General features: G+C 40.8%; 3 protein-coding genes across 4 annotated transcripts; 2 read left to right on the top strand and 1 right to left on the bottom strand.

Moving 5' to 3' along the window:
• Positions 1-687: 687 nt before the first annotated feature.
• LOC136434870 (protein transport protein Sec61 subunit alpha) lies at positions 688-7,712 on the top strand. Its single transcript, XM_066427955.1, has 12 exons — positions 688-846; positions 1,038-1,105; positions 2,254-2,319; positions 2,595-2,673; positions 2,951-3,082; positions 3,342-3,451; positions 3,830-3,983; positions 4,249-4,409; positions 4,813-5,010; positions 5,466-5,657; positions 6,131-6,207; positions 6,721-7,712. The coding sequence occupies exons 1-12, from the start codon at positions 840-842 to the stop codon at positions 6,905-6,907; spliced, it is 1,431 nt and encodes a 476-aa protein (XP_066284052.1). The 5' UTR covers positions 688-839; the 3' UTR covers positions 6,908-7,712.
• Positions 7,703-11,328, bottom strand: LOC136434875 (uncharacterized). Its single transcript, XM_066427966.1, has 2 exons — positions 10,184-11,328; positions 7,703-8,433 (listed from the first exon to the last, which is right to left on the bottom strand). Exons 1-2 carry the CDS (start codon positions 10,552-10,554, stop codon positions 8,217-8,219), a joined length of 588 nt encoding a protein of 195 aa, XP_066284063.1. The 5' UTR covers positions 10,555-11,328; the 3' UTR covers positions 7,703-8,216.
• A 1,596-nt stretch (positions 11,329-12,924) lies between these two features.
• Positions 12,925-18,467, top strand: LOC136434869 (uncharacterized). Of its 2 annotated transcripts, XM_066427953.1 has the most exons (5): positions 12,925-13,126; positions 15,015-15,690; positions 16,154-16,238; positions 16,604-16,655; positions 16,895-18,467. In XM_066427953.1, exons 2-5 carry the CDS (start codon positions 15,022-15,024, stop codon positions 17,652-17,654), a joined length of 1,566 nt encoding a protein of 521 aa, XP_066284050.1. In that variant the 5' UTR covers positions 12,925-13,126; positions 15,015-15,021; the 3' UTR covers positions 17,655-18,467. The 2 variants fall into 2 exon arrangements, with proteins under 2 accessions (XP_066284050.1, XP_066284051.1); XM_066427954.1 differs by lacking the exon at positions 16,895-18,467 and having other exon boundaries at positions 16,604-16,885.
• Positions 18,468-19,433: the final 966 nt, after the last annotated feature.

Below are 19,433 nucleotides of genomic sequence, written 5' to 3'. Positions count from 1 at the left end.
AATAAACTTAAACAGCGCCACCAGCGGAACATATAAAAACTGCAGAAAATAATTTATTCTGGATAGAATGAACTTGGCATTTTCTTGTACTAGTGGGCGCGATTATCGACTATTTCAAAAGAGCACTTAAGGTCTTAATGCAATGAATATAAAATAAGCCAAAAGGGAATGAGTTTGGAAACTGCGCTCATGAAAGATGCTAGCTACAGTGTAGCTTAGTAGTAGATGAAAAGGCCAGCTGGACCATCTTTTTGCTCAATATGAATTACTTTTATCCATAGGCCTGAGCAATTCAATGACCCCATGAAGAACTGAAGACGCACTATGGACGAGAAAACGTCTTTATTTCGACGTAGGGCCATAGAACGTCATTGGTCTAACGTTGCATGTCCTTTCGCATAATTTGCACATCCGGATAACTTCCCGGGTGCCGGTTGCTAGGCGTGGCCCCGCCTACCTGACGACGTGGCGGCGTGTGCAACGTCAGCACTGGCAAATTCCCCATCATGCACCGGGCCACTTGCTGGTGGCCAAAAAACGTTCAAAACTGCTTATTTTGGAACTAATAACATCCAAATTTCAGCATTTTAATAGAATATATGTTTGCAATACATCCATAACTTTTGAATGGTGATATTTTCTCAGAAATTGCCGGAATAAAGGCACTTCCGGGAGAGTACTGTCGTCAGAGCTTGGTCACGTGACGTATATCCTTTCCAAGTCGGCCATATTCCTGGGCAGCACGGGTTGGGTGTGCTGTTCCATTTCCACCGATTTTAACCAATTTTCGCCCGAATTTTGTAATTTTCTCAAACAGTTAGGTCAGGAAAACATCCAGGATGGGAAGTAAGTGTACGATTAGCCACGGTGTTCATTTGTGCTTTGATAGTATCCAGTTAAAAAGACGCAGGTACAACATGTTGTTCCTTACCGGCGTGTGAAGTAGCCTACGTGGCGTCTTGCGTCGCAGTCTGTCTCGCATTTTAACTTCGCTCTAGCTTTAATTCTAACCGTTTGCACGTATTATTCTTCCCCAGTAAAATTCCTGGAAGTGTTGAAACCTTTCTGTGCAGTCTTGCCAGAAATCCAGAAGCCAGAACGGAAGGTACGTCGCCTGAATTTACTCCAGATAAGTTGTAGATGTAGTCTGCTGTATCAGCTGAAGAAAATATTTTTTGTTTCCGGTTGGTAAACAAGTTTACAAGATCCCTGACCCTGGCAATTCTATCCATCTACCAAGGACACAGTGAAGCTGAAATAACGTACACTGGTTTAGACAGATTGTATGATCGGCCAGTGTGTTTTAAGATCTAGAAAGTTTCAAGTAGAAGCAAAATTATGTTAGAAAGACAACTTCACAAGTTATCGTCTGCAGAAAGTTGTCTGATATAATTTAGAAGTTGCACCGTAAACTTGACAGGTTTTATTCATCTTAATGAGCTCTCCTTGACCTGAAATCTCTCTAGTTTGGGGTCTGGAGTATTAGAAAATGGGACACATGCTCCCGTTGGATTAATCATTAGACAACTTCATATGTACATAAAATTGTCTCTGCATAGAGGTCATATTTCTGGATGACCAGCCAAGAATGTTCTCCAGAAATCAGTCCACTTTTGCCATATTAGTAGATTATAATGCATACAAGATCATAAAGTTTTCATTGCAACCAAACACACTGGTAAATTATTTGTTGCTCCCATATGGTGCCATTTTCCTTAGACTTTGACCTCTGACCAACACAAAATGTGCAGTGTGTGTTCAAGACAACTCCTGAAGGTTCTGGAAGATTCTGGAACCTCATCCAACTTGTAGAACCACCCAGTTTTAATATCTACAGGGATAGTCGTTAAATCTGGGGGTACCACGGTGTGACCCCTCCCTTGAAAAATTGCCATACATACATGTTTTATACAGACAGCTTGTAATTTCACACTTGCTGGGGAAATTTTTAACATATTGATAAACAATAAAAGTTCTTGGAGTATACCTGCGTAAGCCGCAGCGAACAATCTGGCAAATAGGTAAAAGGGTATTTATGAAAAATATGTCATGTAAGCTGACCTAGATTTTCATGTCAATATTTTATACGTTGCTTCCAGACTCTTATTAGTTATAGTGGCAATTAAAAAGTGAAATACACTAGTCTTGGTCCTGAGCTGGCTCCTCCCACAAGAAAATCAAGTTGACTATATATTATAACATGTATGTATGTATGTAATGTTATTTAAGTAACCATGTATTTTGTATCTATAGATCCAGTTCAGAGAAAAGGTGCTATGGACTGCCATCACCCTTTTCATCTTCCTGGTTTGTTGCCAAGTATGTTGATCAATCTAATTTTTATCTTGTGGCAGACTATAAATCCATGCATTATTGATCTTTATCATTTTTATGTAGTCTTTTTTGTTTTTGACGACTAACAAAGCTTGTGCATCTAGTGAATATGTTCTAATTTGGACATTTGAACAGCCATACTGTATATATTTATGGGCAAAGTTTTCAGTATCAGTTTTCTTGCATGACTTGTTTGTAAGGGTCTTTTCTACTGTTCACAAAACAGCAAGTAACATCATGACGTCTCTGTTCCTTTCCAGATTCCACTGTTTGGCATCATGTCATCAGACTCTGCGGATCCCTTCTACTGGATAAGAGTCATCCTGGCCTCCAACAGAGGTGAGATTTCATTCATGTTGTACCTGTACTTGTAAAATTGTTTAAGTTGCGGATCTAGCCCATAACATCAAGTGTACCTGTACCTCTCTCTCTCTCTCTCTCTCTCTCCCATAGCTTAGTCAGCCGTCGGGGCAGCATGTCTCTCAATGAAATATCTCCACTGCTGGCGGTCTTCCGCCAGTCTGGTCATCTGGTTGGCTGAGTGACCGCTCCACTCCTTTAGGTCTAAAGATGGCATGTAATAGAACCTGATGATAAACAACTGTCTGAATTGCAGGAACTCTGATGGAGCTGGGTATCTCTCCCATCGTGACATCGGGTTTGATCATGCAGCTGCTCGCTGGCGCCAAGATCATCGAGGTCGGTGACACCCCCAAGGACAGAGCACTCTTCAACGGAGCACAGAAATGTAAGAATTACTTTCTACATTTGTCTTGTGGTCATTTTTTGTCAACAGTCTTACATATACAGTAGTCAAGTTAGCTGTTGGTGTTAACATTGTCTTGACAGTCTGTATAAAGTAAGTATTATGTGAGGAGTGAACTTGCTCAATCTTGTTCATGGTATGATATGTACTGACAGTAGCCAGTTGAACTTGAAGAACTTTTCAGACTAAGTGCTTGAAAATAGCATGCATCATTGACATGTTGCCTCTTCTTCCATTGCAGTGTTTGGTATGATCATCACTGTTGGCCAGGCCATTGTGTACGTCATGACTGGCATGTACGGAGACCCTGCTGAGATCGGTGCCGGCGTGTGTCTTCTCATCATCATCCAGGTAAACAGTGTTGAGGGTGTTGCAGTCTTTTGTAGACGAACATTCATTGTCTACAAAACATGTATTTCCATGTACTTGTTTGTCTGCAATTAGCCTTCGGGCATAAACTTGCAATAAAGTTATTATTATTGTTACAAATGTCCGTCTTATGGATACAATATAAGAAATTGCCCACTGCCTTTTTCTGGGTGGCTAGCCCAACTACTTTTTTTAATCTGTCGAAAGTTTGGTAAAATTTTTGTTAATGTTTTTTTTGAGTTTGATGAAAAGTTTCACCTTTTCGTACCAACACTTATCAGCATGTCTTTAAATGTGGCTTCAATTGAAACAATGGGTTATGTCCAACCACTAACTGTGTCTAATCTATGTTTCTTTCAGCTGTTTGTGGCAGGTCTGATCGTGTTGTTACTGGACGAGCTGCTGCAGAAGGGATATGGACTGGGCTCTGGAATCTCTCTCTTCATCGCCACGAACATCTGTGAGACCATCGTCTGGAAGGCCTTCAGCCCGGCCACAGTCAACACTGGCAGAGGTGATTAAGCCCTTCTCTCTTTCAATGACACAATTTTCAACACTTTGCTAACAAAGAAATAGTCAAACCTGTTCAAGTGACAACCTGTACATAAGGACCACCAGGCTATTGTGACCACTTTTTGGTGGTTCCTCAGATAATTTTCCTATTCACACAAGCATTAAGAATCCTGTCTATAGTGACCACCCGGTGTTTTACAGTCTGTTGATGAATGAATTGTTCTGCTTTCATTTTGACAAGTCTGCCCCCCCCTCCCATGTTGTAGGTACTGAGTTTGAGGGAGCCATCATTGCCCTGTTCCACCTGTTGGCCACAAGACAAGACAAGGTCCGTGGGCTGCGTGAGGCCTTCTACCGCCAGAACCTGCCCAACCTCATGAACCTGCTGGCTACAATCCTGGTGTTTGGCATTGTCATATACTTCCAGGTAACATAAAAAACATTTCCTCATGACCTGGGTAACGGCTCTACGTGTTTCTGCCAAAACACCTTCATTTAAGCCAAATAGTAAACCTGGGGAAAAGAAGCAAAGTTTTATTGGGGGCTCTCAAGAAATGTTCAAATGAAATACAAACCCTCTGACATGACATGTATTATCTGTGTTGTGCCCTTTTCGTGTCGCATTTCATACAAAAACTTGTGAATTTTCAACAGATTATAAGACAAGATCTGACTTACTGGTTTGAAGAAGAGACAATGAGTCTCGAAAGCTCCCCAAAAAGTAGCAAACTCATTTTGATGTGCGTATTCGTATGATAGGTAGGTAATCGTTCGATTTTTGTCAGAAGGTCATGAGCTTTTTCCATTCTAAACCATTTTGTACTTTCCAGGGCTTCCGCGTGGACCTACCGATCAAGTCCGCCCGCTACCGTGGCCAGTACAGCAGCTATCCCATCAAGCTGTTCTACACGTCCAACATTCCCATCATCCTCCAGTCCGCCCTGGTGTCCAACCTGTATGTCATCTCCCAGATGATGTCCATCAGGTTCAGTGGAAACTTCTTCGTCAACCTGCTGGGGACCTGGCAGGTAAACACTCTCTCTGTTTGTCATCAGTGTTATACTGTAAATGTGTTTAAGTTCGTGCTGATTTTATTTCAGGGTAGGAAGAAAACGGGTGTTTTTTTAATTCCCTGTAGCGAAAACCTTGAACATTTAACCAACACGAACTTAATTGCATTTACAGTACTTGGTATAGGTGCTTAGATGAATGTATCCTGTATTAGGGTAGCCCAAGCTGTTCAGAAAGAACTTAAAAGTTAAATGCAAGCAGTCTATGCATTCAATATTTCTTGAATTTTCTCTTGAATCTGTATCAACAATACAGTGTTATATAACATTTTCTACACAATCACTACTTTACTTGCTCGAAAGTTGTGACCCCAGTGCTTTCTTGAATAACAGTGTATGTACAGCATATAGCTGGCAAACAGTTTGTTCCAACAAAGCATCAGATCTAACCATAACTCTCTGTGAACCCACAGGAAGCTGGAGGTGGTGGCCCTGCCCGTTCCTACCCTATAGGTGGCCTGTGTTACTACCTTTCCCCGCCTGAGACCATTGGACACATCGCTGAGGACCCCATCCACGCCGTTCTCTACATCATCTTCATGCTGGGCTCCTGCGCCTTCTTCTCCAAGACATGGATTGAAGTCTCCGGCTCTTCAGCCAAGGATGTAAGTTGTCTTAGTACTTCTCCTGGTGTATCTGATTCTGGTGATAGTTTTGATTATGACTGATTTGAGTTTCTGTCGATGGAGATTTTCATGTGATTTGCATGTGTGTGATTAGTTTGAAAATTTGCTTATTATTATTCTGGTGTAACTTATTTTGCTTCTCATGATTGTTTTGATGAATTTTGTGTGTTTTGATCAAGTGGACATCTTTATGTTGGCAAATTGTGTTGTCAGGTATGTGGGTGGTTTGAAAAATCCAAAATCACATCCAGCATTAATTTTGTTTACTGGAAACTAATGACTGGTATGGTGAAAATGAGGAGAGATTCCTAACCTGATTTAAACCCTGATGGTTGATCAAAGTAAACGCACTGATTCATCTGTTACAATGCTGGAGTACTACAACATATAACAATATGAAAGGAGCTTTAAGGCACAGTTTTACGTTTATCCTTGCTCCTCCCCTTCCCCAGGTTGCCAAGCAGCTGAAGGAACAGCAGATGGTGATGCGTGGCCACAGGGAGAAGTCCATGATCCACGAGCTCAACAGGTAAGGCAAACTCCTGTCCTATCACTGTGCTTGCTGTAGAAACAAAGTACAACTTTACAGTCAAACCTATACACCTCTACATGAGGACCATTTGACCAATGTGTGACCCCTTTTTTGGTGGTCCCTTAGATAACTTTTCAATTGACACAAGCATTAGGAATCCTGTCTATAGTGACCACCTGTCCACATAAATTTTGTTGGTCCCGAGAGGTCTTCTAGGCCTAAGGGCAGCTTTGACTGTACAGAGTGGCTTCTGAAAAAGCGTACTGATGCTAGAAAGTGTTGCTATAACTGAAGCTAATGTTATCGAGTTTTAATTTGCATTGGATTTTTCATGTCATCTAGCAACAGTTCATATTTTTTCGGGTTTGTTGGTAAAAGTTTGTCATATGGGGTCTGGTTGTTATGTCAGTGATTGCTGAAAGAAATGATCGGTAGATGCTATTCCAGAATATGCATCCTCTTCAAGGATAAGATTGTAGTATCTTAACCATCTTCTTTCCCTATTTTCAGGTACATCCCTACAGCAGCTGCTTTTGGAGGCCTTTGTATCGGCGCTCTGTCTGTGTTGGCTGACTTCCTGGGCGCTATCGGCTCTGGTACCGGTATCCTCCTGGCTGTGACCATCATCTACCAGTACTTCGAAATCTTCGTCAAAGAACAAAGCGAGATGGGCGGCATGAGCACTCTACTGTTCTAACAACAGGGACTTCAACCACACAGAGAAATGGGAAATAATTGCAACGTAGACTGAAGTTTACATGAAAATAGGGTAATTTATGCTGATCTGAATTGGAATAGACTAGGAGCACTTCAGGAAAAGTAAGAAAATACAAAAACAAAGACCATGTCCGGGGGTAATGTTCGTTTTTTGACTCAGAAGAAGAGTTTATTTTGAGAGGCAATCGGGGGACTTGATTTGTTTTCTTTTTTAAGTTTCATATACCAGATCAGTCAAGTTAAAAATGTTTAGTTTAGATTGTTCAATTAAAACTGTCACATATCTTTCTGTTCATAACCACCTACTGTACTTATGAACTCAAAACAGGGGGAGGGGAAGTTCCTTTTTTCTTGTCTACAAGAAAACTATCATCATGTTGATTTTATACAAGATGGAAAATATTTCCTGTTGGGACTTGTTCCTGGCAAAGCACCTATGTATGTAGTATTAGATGCTAGTTTTAGGATAGACCGCAAAAGAGAGAAAGTAATCATAAAGTAAGGGGTACTATATATCTTGTAACTTTGTCATTTTGTACCGCAAGTTCGGTAAGCCTGATGTGACTTCCTACCCATGGGTGATTCCAGTATTTGTCTATATTGTTGCACCATGGGTTGAGAGTTGGGATCCCGCCATGCCACAGCAGGCATTGTGTCTGTATCTTCCTATTGTGTTAAAAAGAACATGGTATTTTACTGGAATTGGAGATGAAATATTTTCAATTGTTGGATGGATGATAGTAGTGGAAGTGGAATTAAATGTCTCTGAGATGCCTTGTCCCAAATTGAAATGTGTTGTTTATTCATACTCATAGGTTTTTAAGTTATGTACAATTGATACAATGCCCATTAAGAAAAGATGATTTGAACACTGAAATGATAGGCCTTTCTTAAAGATAGAATGATAAGTAAATTAAGGAGCATAATTGAAGCATAAACAACCCTGTACTTCCAGGACATCATTTTTAGCCTAAAATGTTTAACAACATAATAGTAACATTAAGTAAATACTTCAACAAGGATTATAGTAGCCAAATTTATGATGCTTATAACCACTAGTATTAAAATATACTTTTATTAGTATAGTATCAAACATACAATGAAGCGCCAATCATGTCTTGATGACTCAAACAAAGCCCTACAAAAGAGTCCAGCACAACAACATAGGCATAGCGGGTAAAGTAGTCATCCACAACTTAGATGAAGTGTGAGGCTTTTCCTATACCAGCACCAGGTACTAAACATACAATGTAGCACCAATCTGTAATATTCCTGAACCCAACAACACCCTATAGGAGGGAGTCCAGCACACTGCTGACCCATTGCGAGGGTTCGGCGTAGATGAGCGTGCCGAGCTCATCGTCCACCCTGTCCTTATCCTCATCCTTAGGGCAGACGTTGCACCAGATGAGCAGGTCCTCCACCATGCCCTGCATCTCCTGGAACTCGATCTCTGCCGTCTCCTCCACGGCTTTGGCTGTGCGGTCCGACGTGTACTCCAGCTTCCTGTAGATGTTGGAAGACGTGGGCGAAAAGTATTTAGTTTAGAAGTGGTCCCAATGACCTATTGATGAACCAACATAACAGGAAACTAGCCTGGGTGCCGGCCCTTTTAGCTTTAGTCCGCTCTCTCCGCTTCTGTCGCCAAAAAAGTGGCCAAGAGAGGGGAGCTAAAAAAGGCTATTGAAGTGACAGAGAGCGAATTATACCCCTCTATCTAAAAAGGTTGGCACCCAGGCTGACAAGAAACAAAGTAATGATTTGACATTGTAGTTTCTAGCCTGAAAATTCACATCACATTGTATTACAATGCAAATTCTACATCGACGTAGAAGTGAAAGTAAAGTGCAAGCACTTGAAACCACTGCAAGATGGGGAATCAGAGGCGATAAACCGGATAGTGAATGATTGAGTGTTAGTGGGTGTATGTGTATCAGTAAACAGCAGTGAAAGATAGTATCCAATGTTTACCAATACACAAGAGAAGTAAGGAGAAGTAAATCTAGTGGTGACAGAATCTAGGAGTAAATCAAGCTTTGGTAAGGCCACTTGTAACTAGAGCTGCGTACCTAAACAAATTTTAGGTACAGGTACAGGTACATGGGTTTAGGTACAGGTCCAGACCATCCCCTGAGTCAGGCTTGACCTGATTAGTACCGGTCCAGTACCAGTCCAGCAGGGTTCAGGTATTTTGGACCTGTACCTAATTGATTGTACCCGGTACTGTATCGGTACAGTGTACCAGTACACAGCTCTACTTGTAACAGAAACAGGGAGCTACAAGAATGCATTAACTTTGCCTTCCAACATCTGCTTGGAGATTATGCTCCAGCCAAGAACATGTGCAGTGCAGGTGACATGATATACTAGTAGGTCCTGTCGCATTTGATGGATTGCCTAACTAGGTGAGTAGGGGTATGAAAACCCGGCAGAAGCCAACATAAACACCCCAGGACACCACCAAGTGCAGCATTCTTTCCTTATGTGATCTGAGACAAGGTGACATGACCCTCTACTAATCATCCACGCTTGATGACAAATATAGACCATATTGTTCGGCACCAATGCACTGATGTAATGGGTTAGGTAAAACATCACCATGTAGTTATGGCAATACACCAAATGACTTTCAAGTGTGAAATTCTACTTTGTTCAGCTCAACTGAGCTGAGAGGTTACCTAACCCTAGAATTCATTACAGCAGTGGATATAAGCCAGCTGGACACTAATGATCTTGACAGATGTCACCTTAGACATAAACTTGAACTGTTGAAATTTGAAAAATATAACTTAAGAAGGGTCTAGTCATGAAAGCAAGCCATCAAAGCAGATAAAATTCCAGCAAACGCTTTATGATGTACAGTCACGAATGTAGGAAAAGCCACTTCCTGAGTAGTCAAAACACATTCACAACTTGGAAATATCAGAAGGCTGTAGCATTCTTAATAAACAGATCTCTCAAATTACTGAGGATGTGAAATTGTAGACCCTCAAGTGCCAAGAATGAATCATAACTCTTATCTTTCCAGATCTGACTTGACTAAAAACTGAAAAGAAATGTGATTACATATGCATGTAAACGGACATGTATGATGTAGGACTAAGTAGACAGATTTTAGTATTCGTTTACTTTTAGTACTGTTTGTAGTACTTGAAGAAGCTTGGACACCGCTGTCATTGTTGCAAATTATATTAAAAGGTTCAGATGGTGCCAATGATTTCTAGAAATTCACACAATAAAAGAATGGCTGACTGACCTGTTTCCACCGATAGCTTCTGACAATGACTTCCTGGCGACCTTCACGCTGATCTCCGTGCTCTTGATAAGAGGGAACAGCTGGAAATCCAGCACACCTGACTGGATCAAGGTGACCTTGAACTGGCTGATCAGTCTCTGCAGCTTCTTCAGTTCCCGGTCGGCTGCCAGGAGCTTGTAGTTTGTGGGTGGGTTCTCTAGATCGATCCTCGGTGGGGTAAGTCTGTAGATGCAGTCAGGATCGATCGCACATTCTGCATGGCCCCACTCTAGAAGGCTGGCGTTGCAGGGTGTAGAGGGGAGTTGAGGTTGAGGCTGTGCTGAACACACATGGAGGAAGAAACCTACACACAGCACCAAGGTAAAGGCCATCTTGGCTGCAGCTGAACAGCCTGTAGAGAGATGAAGACTCAAAATGCAGGAAAGTCTATCAACTTGAGCTGGACAGGGTTCCTCTTTCCTTGATAGGTGGCAGCTGCCTTGCCGGGTTGCAGACAGGAAAGTCCTGATGTTTATACAGAGTGCCCTGTCAGATTCTGGCTCAGTCCATCAGAAACCCTGGTCTCGCCAGCCACAGGCGAGGCACAGATTGTGCACCTTGTTGAGTCTCTGTAGGGATTGAGTAAACTGTTCAGGGAGCCAGACTGGGACGAGACCCACATAACACACTTGCACACACTCTGCATGTGAGACCAATCGGGCTAAATGTCCCAGCCAGTCAGCCACAGGGACTTGTGCCAGGGCGATCAGGGTGGCTTGTCACTGGGAGATTCCAAGTGGAACCACATGGAACCAATTTACTTGTCCCACTTGTATGAAGGTCATTAGATACAGAACACCAGACTGTTAGGAGGAGAGTGTAGTTTTATAAGATGAATGAATGGATGGAGATCACAGAAGGCATTAAGTAGTACAGATTTCTACAAACTCTGTGATTGTATGTGGTTATGTCGGTAAAACCCCCACAACTATTAAATGTGAGATGGCCCTGTCCCAACTAGGTGACACCAGTACAATTTGTTTGGTTAGACCCCATGATGTCTGGCTAGTGGGCTTTTGTAAACTATTTGAAGGTTTCATGTGTGTATGTGAGCTAACCTAAAATATACATCTGATTCAGTATACACAAGAAAAACAAGTTTATGCAAATATATTGTTTATTCAATATTCACTATATCTCTATTACATATTTCCTAATGTGGACATCCTTGATAAGTAACATGATATATACAATCAATCAAACAACTTAAACTACTGTATGATATACCTAATTAATGCTGGATTGCTGGGTCATTGGCTATCATAACATCTGATTGGTCATCCCTTATCAGGATTGACCACCTCATCTGATGATCATTAGGGCTATGACCTCGAGTAACCCCTTTGATATGGCTGGCTGCCAAATCTACTGGTATATATGGCACATGTCAGACACCAATAAATCAATTACTATTCTGACTGGGTTCATATTGTATCCTTTATTTTGTCTGAGGAACAAGTAAATCAGTCAAACTGACCAAGACCTCAGCCTATATTCATCTTGAATATTCACCTTGAACAAGTTGAAGCTCAGCCAGTAGGTACCCTATAGGAGTGACATGCCTCCATAATATAGGTGTCACAATATTTGCTGCTTGATGTAACTGGCTGGTTGGCTGACTAGGGACACTTGCAGGGTCTGCGTGGGGGGTCTCAGCAACACTTAACATGGAATTCAGAAGAACCCCTTTATGTATCACACTAAAATCAAGGGAAGCAATAATAAAAAAGTTTGGCCACCTCGCTATAAATCATGTCAATAAGAGGGCTTTCCGCAAGAATTACGCAAAATCAAAACAGGCTGCCTATGCCTTACAGAAAAGAGCATGCTGAGTTGCAGAACCTCATTAAAAAATTATGAATAATACAGTTGGCACTTGGCAGACGCCCAAGGTAGAAGGCTTACAGGGTACATGTGACCGTCACATGTAGCCTGGTTGCTGTCTACCTGGTTGTCTGCCAACTGTGTATTTTGCCAGCTTTTTATACCTAAATCTGAGCTATAAGCCAGCCTGATTCAACAAGCAGCAAAGGAAGTACAAAATCAGTGAGGAAGCTGAGAAGATAAACACATAGGCCTGCAGTCAGGTTTCAGATAAGTAAGGCTCCCTTCTTCTGTTTTTTTTTGCTTTGATATCCACCTACAACTGACAGGGAAAAGATTCCAAGATTGCGGGAAAAACTATTTCTAAAGATTGCTAGAAATCATGATTATGCTATGTTGCAGTGAGCAAAAGCCTGCATCACTTAGAATTAGCTTTAGTTAAGTAATAGAGTGTAACTTGAAAAGATGATGCTTTAATCATGCTATTTGGCTTCAGTCAATACCAAGTCAATTATGTTTCTAAAAGCTGAAAAGCTTAGTTTGTATTATGGTGATTCAGCCCTTCATCGGACTGAGAAGGCTTTAGTGTGGCAGGAACAGCAGCCTTGGTGTTTACAGAAAGTTTTCACAAATTGCAGGTGAAATGTTTGACAACTTGCAATTACAAGTAAATCCATTCAGAATTTCATGAGTGTCACTCTACAAACAATAAAAAAATGCCATGCATATACTGACACATTTCTATATTTCTCTCCGTATACCACAGTGAGGGAAATGTAAAGTTTCTCAAACATTTTCAAGTTTTGTCCAAATTTGGTCAAACGACAAAGTTGAAAAGGTCACTGAGCAGTGACCTAATTACATCATACACACGCATGCGCACTAAACAAAAAGTTCGCCGCCATTAATCTCGAAGTTCGTGGGCTGCCACAGTACCTGAGAAAAGCAAATATTTTGTGTTATTTGCATCAGTCACTACGACAGACTTCAAATCCAGTTGTACCAGAGGCTCAAGCAAATCTTTTGGAGTGAAAATTGCCATTTTAGCAGTAAAAGAAGGCAAAACAACAAGAGTTTCAGGTGGGTGTTTGGATCAGTACACATGCCGCCATTTACATAAACCAGTTAAGACCGGTGACCACCAGTTGCTTGACATTTTGAAAAAAACACTTAAACCATAACGTTAAGTCTCCTTATTTATGGGCTAATTAGCCTTTGATTATCCTAATTAGTAACCTTATCTATTACTGGCTGTCACTGCTTGGCATTACAGCGGGGAAATTTACCTCGGAGTAATTACATTCTTGCCCCTCCCCATTTTAGAAAAAGATTGGCAAATACAGTTTACGTAGTATGTCAGACCAAGGAGGTTTGGTCAGACTGTCATGAAAATGGAAATTGAACCTACATGGCCATGTAACGTTGGGTAACATAAATTCGGGATTTTTCCGATAATGGTTGACTGAAATCAATCTAGCAGAACAATAAACCATCCTTTTTTTCCATAATTCTGTCAGTATCATGTACTATCTTTGCACTAATCATATATATGGTAGATTTTGTCTCTAGTCGTGCTGACACCATAATATTTCAACTTGAAACTACCGTCCCCCGCACACACAATGACGGTGCTGTCGGACAGGGGGGCACATTAATTCGGGAGAGAAGATTCGTCTTGAATATCTTACCGCAAATCACATTTTATACAGCAGCTATTCGTTCCATCCTTGGCTTGAGGAGAGTGCTATGGATATAGACGTGTCCAAGTAAAAAAAATACACGAAAAAACGGCCGTACCGCACACATCAGGCCAGTTCGGGAACAACCCGTGTGTTGATTCGGTAGAACTTCACTCAAAGTCGGCCCATCGTCATCATCGGGCAACGTGTAACGTTACATTATTCATGGAAAGTTAGCTGGATGCCGTAGCAATGGTAATACTACTATGTCCATGTGTTCCTTGTTGTGTTAGGAGCAAACTTTGAGGAAAATATATTCCTCAGTCCACTATCACACGCAGCATTTAGACAAAAAAGTGTTCCTCACAAACCTTTGTCGTCTGCTTGACAACAGGATTCTGGTTAACAATATGGCAGCGGGAAAATACACGTGCCGTAGGTTGTAGCAACAGAGAGGAGTTTTGATGATTGATCACACTTAGAATCCAGTTGCAGGTTAGCAAAAGAGATTGTAATAAGTTGTCTTGTAAATGATTGTGTTTAGCAGGAAGCGGATGTGACATTTTTCTTATAAACCAGCCGACAACCATGTTGTGTACTTCTCCCACGAAGCCCTCAGACTGTTCCAATAAGGGACGGAGAGTTTTTGACCTCGTCGCCTTATAATCCATGCTTATCGAAGCTTTTCAGACAGTGTTATGAATACGAAAGTCTGTCAGGTTTGCATTTCTAGCGGTATTACTTATGTTGCATCTAGCACATATCCCTAAATACCCCGTTTTCGAAAAATCGCGAATTTAAGTACCCCGCGAATTTATGTTACCCAACGTTATATCAAGAAGATTGTGAGTTAATTCTATTTTCTCCAAATCTCCGTTGCATACATGTAGGTCCTCAGGCAGGCTTGTCCTTACGCTTTATAAGTGAATCATGCCTTCATTCATTCAGCTAATTTGTGCTGTGCTAGTTACTGTACCCAAAAATAGGACATGCATGAATATTCATGGTGTAATGATAACATATCAAATAAAAGTCACAAATTTGGCTTAATTTTCTTCTCACATACAGAAACAAAAAATTTTAACTGTGACCTAAATGTAGCTACAATCGTTGGTGTAGCACTGGAGACAAACTCACAGCCCAAACGCTTTTAAATGATTCCTCAATGCACAACTTAATTGAATGTGATATACTTTCGTGGGTTGACAGTGGAAAATTTTCTTGATATCTTGTTACAGAATAGACATCAATTTTGAAAGTTAAATTTGTTGTTTTGTTTTCAAATCAAGGGACAAGATGGCAGAGGGCAGACGCAATGAACAGACAGCTGATGACCAACCAAGGAGTCTCGAGTCTCCTGACTTTTACACCAGGCAACTGTCACAGACAGTCATCAACTCACCTGGTACTAACCAGCTGGATGATTCTGGTATTGACCTTGAGAGCAGTCTACTCAACCAGTCAACAGATGTTGGCAGAGGCGACTCTGGGGGAAGACGATTGGATGGTGTAAGTCAGGCGCAGACCCTAGCTACGGACTATTTGCAAGATCTCACAGATTATTATTCACAGCTAGACTCTTTGTCACGCTTAACATCTAGAGCCAAAGACAAGACTAAAAGGTCCTTGCGAGATGGCAGTGTTAATAGGGACCTTGTTGACGCCTTACAAATGAGGATTGAAATATTCAGCAAGGCAGCTGCCCTGAAAAGATTTGGTGAGGAGCTGATGAACAAGTTGCAATCCTGCAGTCCAGGTCTTATCGTGGAAGAAACCAGAACATATGATACCACTGAGACAGGGAGGCAGACTGAACTTGTAACAGCATTGACATCCTTCAAATCACAAGAGACGCAAAATGAACCACGTGCACCTGCTGCTATATCCACGCATGATCTGCGGAATGCAACAGCACCTGCACAAGCCAATCCCGGGGAAACAGTACGAGTGTATGATGTTAATCAGGTACGATTATCACTATTTGAAATTATTATTAATAATAATAAAAAATTTATTAACAATAATAATTTTATTTGCAAGTTCTTGCCCAAGGGCTAATTGCAACATGAAACAATACATAGCAAGGGTATACTGTGCAGATAGTGCGAGTTAACAATGTTGACTAGTAGAACACAATCATGGCTATTCTAAAAACTACTACGGAATACAATCTACGCTTTTTGGGTTTGACTTCTTTATTGGAAGCAGTGGAAGACGAAGTGTCCCACTTTTTTTGTAATGACTGGGTTTGGGAGGTTAACAAGGTTATTGATTAATAACAGGAACATATTCTCCTTCTCACATAATATACCACATGCACTTGGTACTCTGGGAGTTTACAGCTACGGTCACGTACATTGTATTCATTATCATCTCAATATTTGACAGGCTGGCTGGAAGAATAATCCATATTTTGATTTCCCTCTAGCATATACCAGATACTCTGAGAGCCTGGTCCAACCGCATTTCTGATGATGATGATGAAGCGATGTATGAAGGGGCAACAGCAGCAGGTACATGTAGCTACAGGATCTGTGCTTTAAAAAACCCTGCACATTCATAATGTTCACACTGTAAATCCTTAGATTGTCTGAAAGAAAATTGATGTGTAGGTTAAATCCAACTAAACAATTACAAGGTCATGGCATTTTTGCCTTTTGAGGCCACTATTAGTCATTAAATAATGGAGGATGCTTGCTGCCCGATGTGCCACTTGGCACGGGAGGATCTAAGTCTAAGTAAGTAATTAGTCATTAAAAACACATATTGGGTATGCGGTATGCATGAATCAATGACTGGTGATTTTACTTCTCTTATTCTTGAATTATACATCTAAGTGCTGGAAATATACTAAAATGACCATGTTTTGGACTTCCAGCTCCCCCCACCCCTACAGTTAAAGAAGATACATTGGAGAGCCAGATTCAAAGGTAAGTTCCCTGGAGTACTATTAATAATTTGAGTGGATATTTTGTGTCAATGCTAGTGCTGTATTGTTAATTCACAGTATTATTGAGCATTTACTGAATGTTGCTTGATTTTAACAGCTCATTTTAACCATATTTAGTTTTGACTTAAGTAGTCAAATGTAATTTTAAAAATGATATCAACTGATTAAAACACCTGAAAATAACCCCAAATTGAGTGGGATATTTTTTTTGTATTTCAGAATACTTGCCCTTCACAGAGAGCACAAGAGGATTGACATCAAATTGGTAGATCTTCTTTTGCCTCTGTCAAAATCTGTAGGTGCTGTCATGAAGGAATATCCTCCCCCAGGGTTAGCATCCAATTCACATAACTGGGGCACATGTTTAAGGCTTGGGTCAAAGTATGTGATGACCAACAAACATGTAGTCGATATGGCAAAGCTTGCTGATCCTAGCAATACTTCAGTAGTTCTCAACTACTATCACGAGCCACCACTAGTTCCAACACAGTATCCCATAGAGCGAATCAGGTTCAACTGCCGTGATCAGAATTTGGACTATTCCATATTGGAACTAACCATTCCAAGTCACCAGTTTCAGGCAGTGCAGAAAAACCTACCAGGACTAGGCCATTTAGTCAGACCACTGGGAAATGGGCAAAAAGTCACACTGATAGGACATCAGGAAGGGGAGGCATTTATGTCCATGGATCCAAGTTGCCCTGTGCTGAGTCCACTGAACTGGTATGAGTTCATGGACCAATCTGACTTACCCTTACTACATCACCCAGCAAGGGCACTATATCGTTCTACCTTTGGGAGGGGCTCCTCAGGATCCCCAGTGTTTGACCACAATGGGTTTCTCGTAGGATTGCACACGCGTGGGTTTCCCATAGATGGTCCAAGCCAGATAGAACAAATGATCAGAATGACAGCAATAAGAGCTGAACTGAGACTACATGAACCTGAACTGTGTGATGATTTGTTCTTTTCTCCGTGAAGATGGAAAACCAGTAGTGTGGCATGACATCAGTTACAAAGTATTGCTTAACAGTTATTTCTGTGAGTAGAAATATTTGTATGGTATCCTTGTATTATAAGAAGTTGGGAATCCTTTGCTAATGTTACATTCCATGAGAAGAAAACATATTTGTGTGCAAACATCAATCAAGTGATGCAATGTATGTACAATGTACAACAGCTACTTATTTGAAATTCTATGCAGAATCTTAAGACAAGGGGGACGCCTGTTAAGTGATGGGCAGTTGCAACATCCCTAAGTAATAGCCCATGGCTAGTTATGCAGCCTTGGCTGAAAGATTATGGCCAACCAATAAATTTCTTTCTTAATTCAAAAGAGTTGTTCTGTGGTCATGAGTTATGCATGTCACTTATACACAACTGAGGAAAAAGCAATCTACTGGCTAAAAAGGAAAAAGAAATGGTAACAAAACCACATCAAGTCCATGGCAAAAGATACAAAGAAAACAGAAGTCCTGCTGCAGTACCAAGATAGGCCACCATGGTGCCCAAAATCGACCTGGACCTTTGGTTCCACTACACCTACCCACACACCAAATATAATTATTGCAATCCATGCAGAGCTTCTTATGTTATTCCAGCGGACACACACCCACAGACCAAAATCTATACCTCCATTTTTCATGGAGGTAATAAACAATAAAAACTTTAAATACAGAACAATGTGAATTTCTTTGACATATTGTACTTACATGTACCATCCTAAGCATGACTAGGTAACACCAATACTATAACAGTTTGCCATCTTTCCAGATTTCCTCAGCTAGGTTTGGTACATGCTAGACACTGATTAAACAACATGTATAATGTTTTGAATTAGAATATACTTTCAAAGTTTGAGGTTTCTATGATAATGCACTGAGGAATCAATTGAAGAATGAATTCAAGTTCTTTCATCCTTAACAATTGGTGTACCAATAATTTCAATCATTTGGCTGGCCAATTAAAACTGACACCAATTAAAAAGGTTTTTGCAAAAATAAATCAGACTGTAATATATATAAGTACATAGTGTTACTATTGTTACACTTCCCAAGGCCTTGCCTGGATAGAGGTAACTTAATTACATGCAGCAAAATGATAATGCCTGAAGCAACTTACTCTTATCTTGGTTTTATTAAACTCATTTAGTTTAGTCCAAGGTGAACGTTTCTGGGGGTGTAAGTCACACACCAAAATAACATTATGCAGCATACTGGTATGAACAAGTCACACACCAAAATGACATTATGCAGCATACCGGTATGAACAATAAGCCACACCTTGAGCCGGATTGCCACAATCCTTCTTTTGGCCTACAGGTGTACTAACTACATCAAAGCTGAACAATAACAAATTACATACAAATTGTTTCTTGTTTTCCTTGGTCAAACGCTCACCTAAATGGCTAACAATCAAAGTTCAATGACCTTTACTGCGCAAGCGCAAAGTGTATACTGTGTCCGGGCCATTTGCTTTGTTTCCGTTGACGCAACATTTCTTCTGAAGATTTTGTTTAAAAAGCCAGGTTTTTCGTACGGTTGGGCACTCTTCCCTACAATCTCTGTTAACTATCCTCAATTGGTGTAAATAACTGTTGAAAGGGATACATTTCTTGATATCCATTGTGTCTTGAAGCAATTTGATACACGATCTGCATGATTCACGTTCATTATCTGAACCAGGTCCTGAACAATTTGACAAAGTAACCTGAGTTCAGCTTCACTGTGACAGAAAAATGAGTGACCAATTAACAGAA

This window comes from Branchiostoma lanceolatum, chromosome 5 (assembly GCF_035083965.1).
Source record: "Branchiostoma lanceolatum isolate klBraLanc5 chromosome 5, klBraLanc5.hap2, whole genome shotgun sequence".
In the NCBI taxonomy this organism is placed as follows: domain Eukaryota; kingdom Metazoa; phylum Chordata; class Leptocardii; order Amphioxiformes; family Branchiostomatidae; genus Branchiostoma; species Branchiostoma lanceolatum.
This window is presented reverse-complemented; position numbering and strand designations above follow the sequence as displayed.

Bases quoted from the DNA above. Each gene is read 5' to 3' on its own strand.
- LOC136434869 (XM_066427953.1), top strand. From the start codon at position 15,022: ATGGCAGAGGGCAGACGCAATGAACAGACAGCTGATGACCAACCAAGG. The intron at 16,239-16,603 runs GTACATGTAGCT...TTGGACTTCCAG, and splicing joins TGAAGGGGCAACAGCAGCAG to CTCCCCCCACCCCTACAGTT. The intron at 16,656-16,894 runs GTAAGTTCCCTG...TTTGTATTTCAG, and splicing joins TTGGAGAGCCAGATTCAAAG to AATACTTGCCCTTCACAGAG.
- LOC136434870 (XM_066427955.1), top strand. The intron at 1,106-2,253 runs GTACGTCGCCTG...TTGTATCTATAG, and splicing joins TCCAGAAGCCAGAACGGAAG to ATCCAGTTCAGAGAAAAGGT. The intron at 5,011-5,465 runs GTAAACACTCTC...GTGAACCCACAG, and splicing joins ACCTGCTGGGGACCTGGCAG to GAAGCTGGAGGTGGTGGCCC.
- LOC136434875 (XM_066427966.1), bottom strand. From the start codon at position 10,554: ATGGCCTTTACCTTGGTGCTGTGTGTAGGTTTCTTCCTCCATGTGTGT. The intron at 8,434-10,183 runs GTCAGTCAGCCA...CAACATCTACAG, and splicing joins GAAGCTATCGGTGGAAACAG to GAAGCTGGAGTACACGTCGG.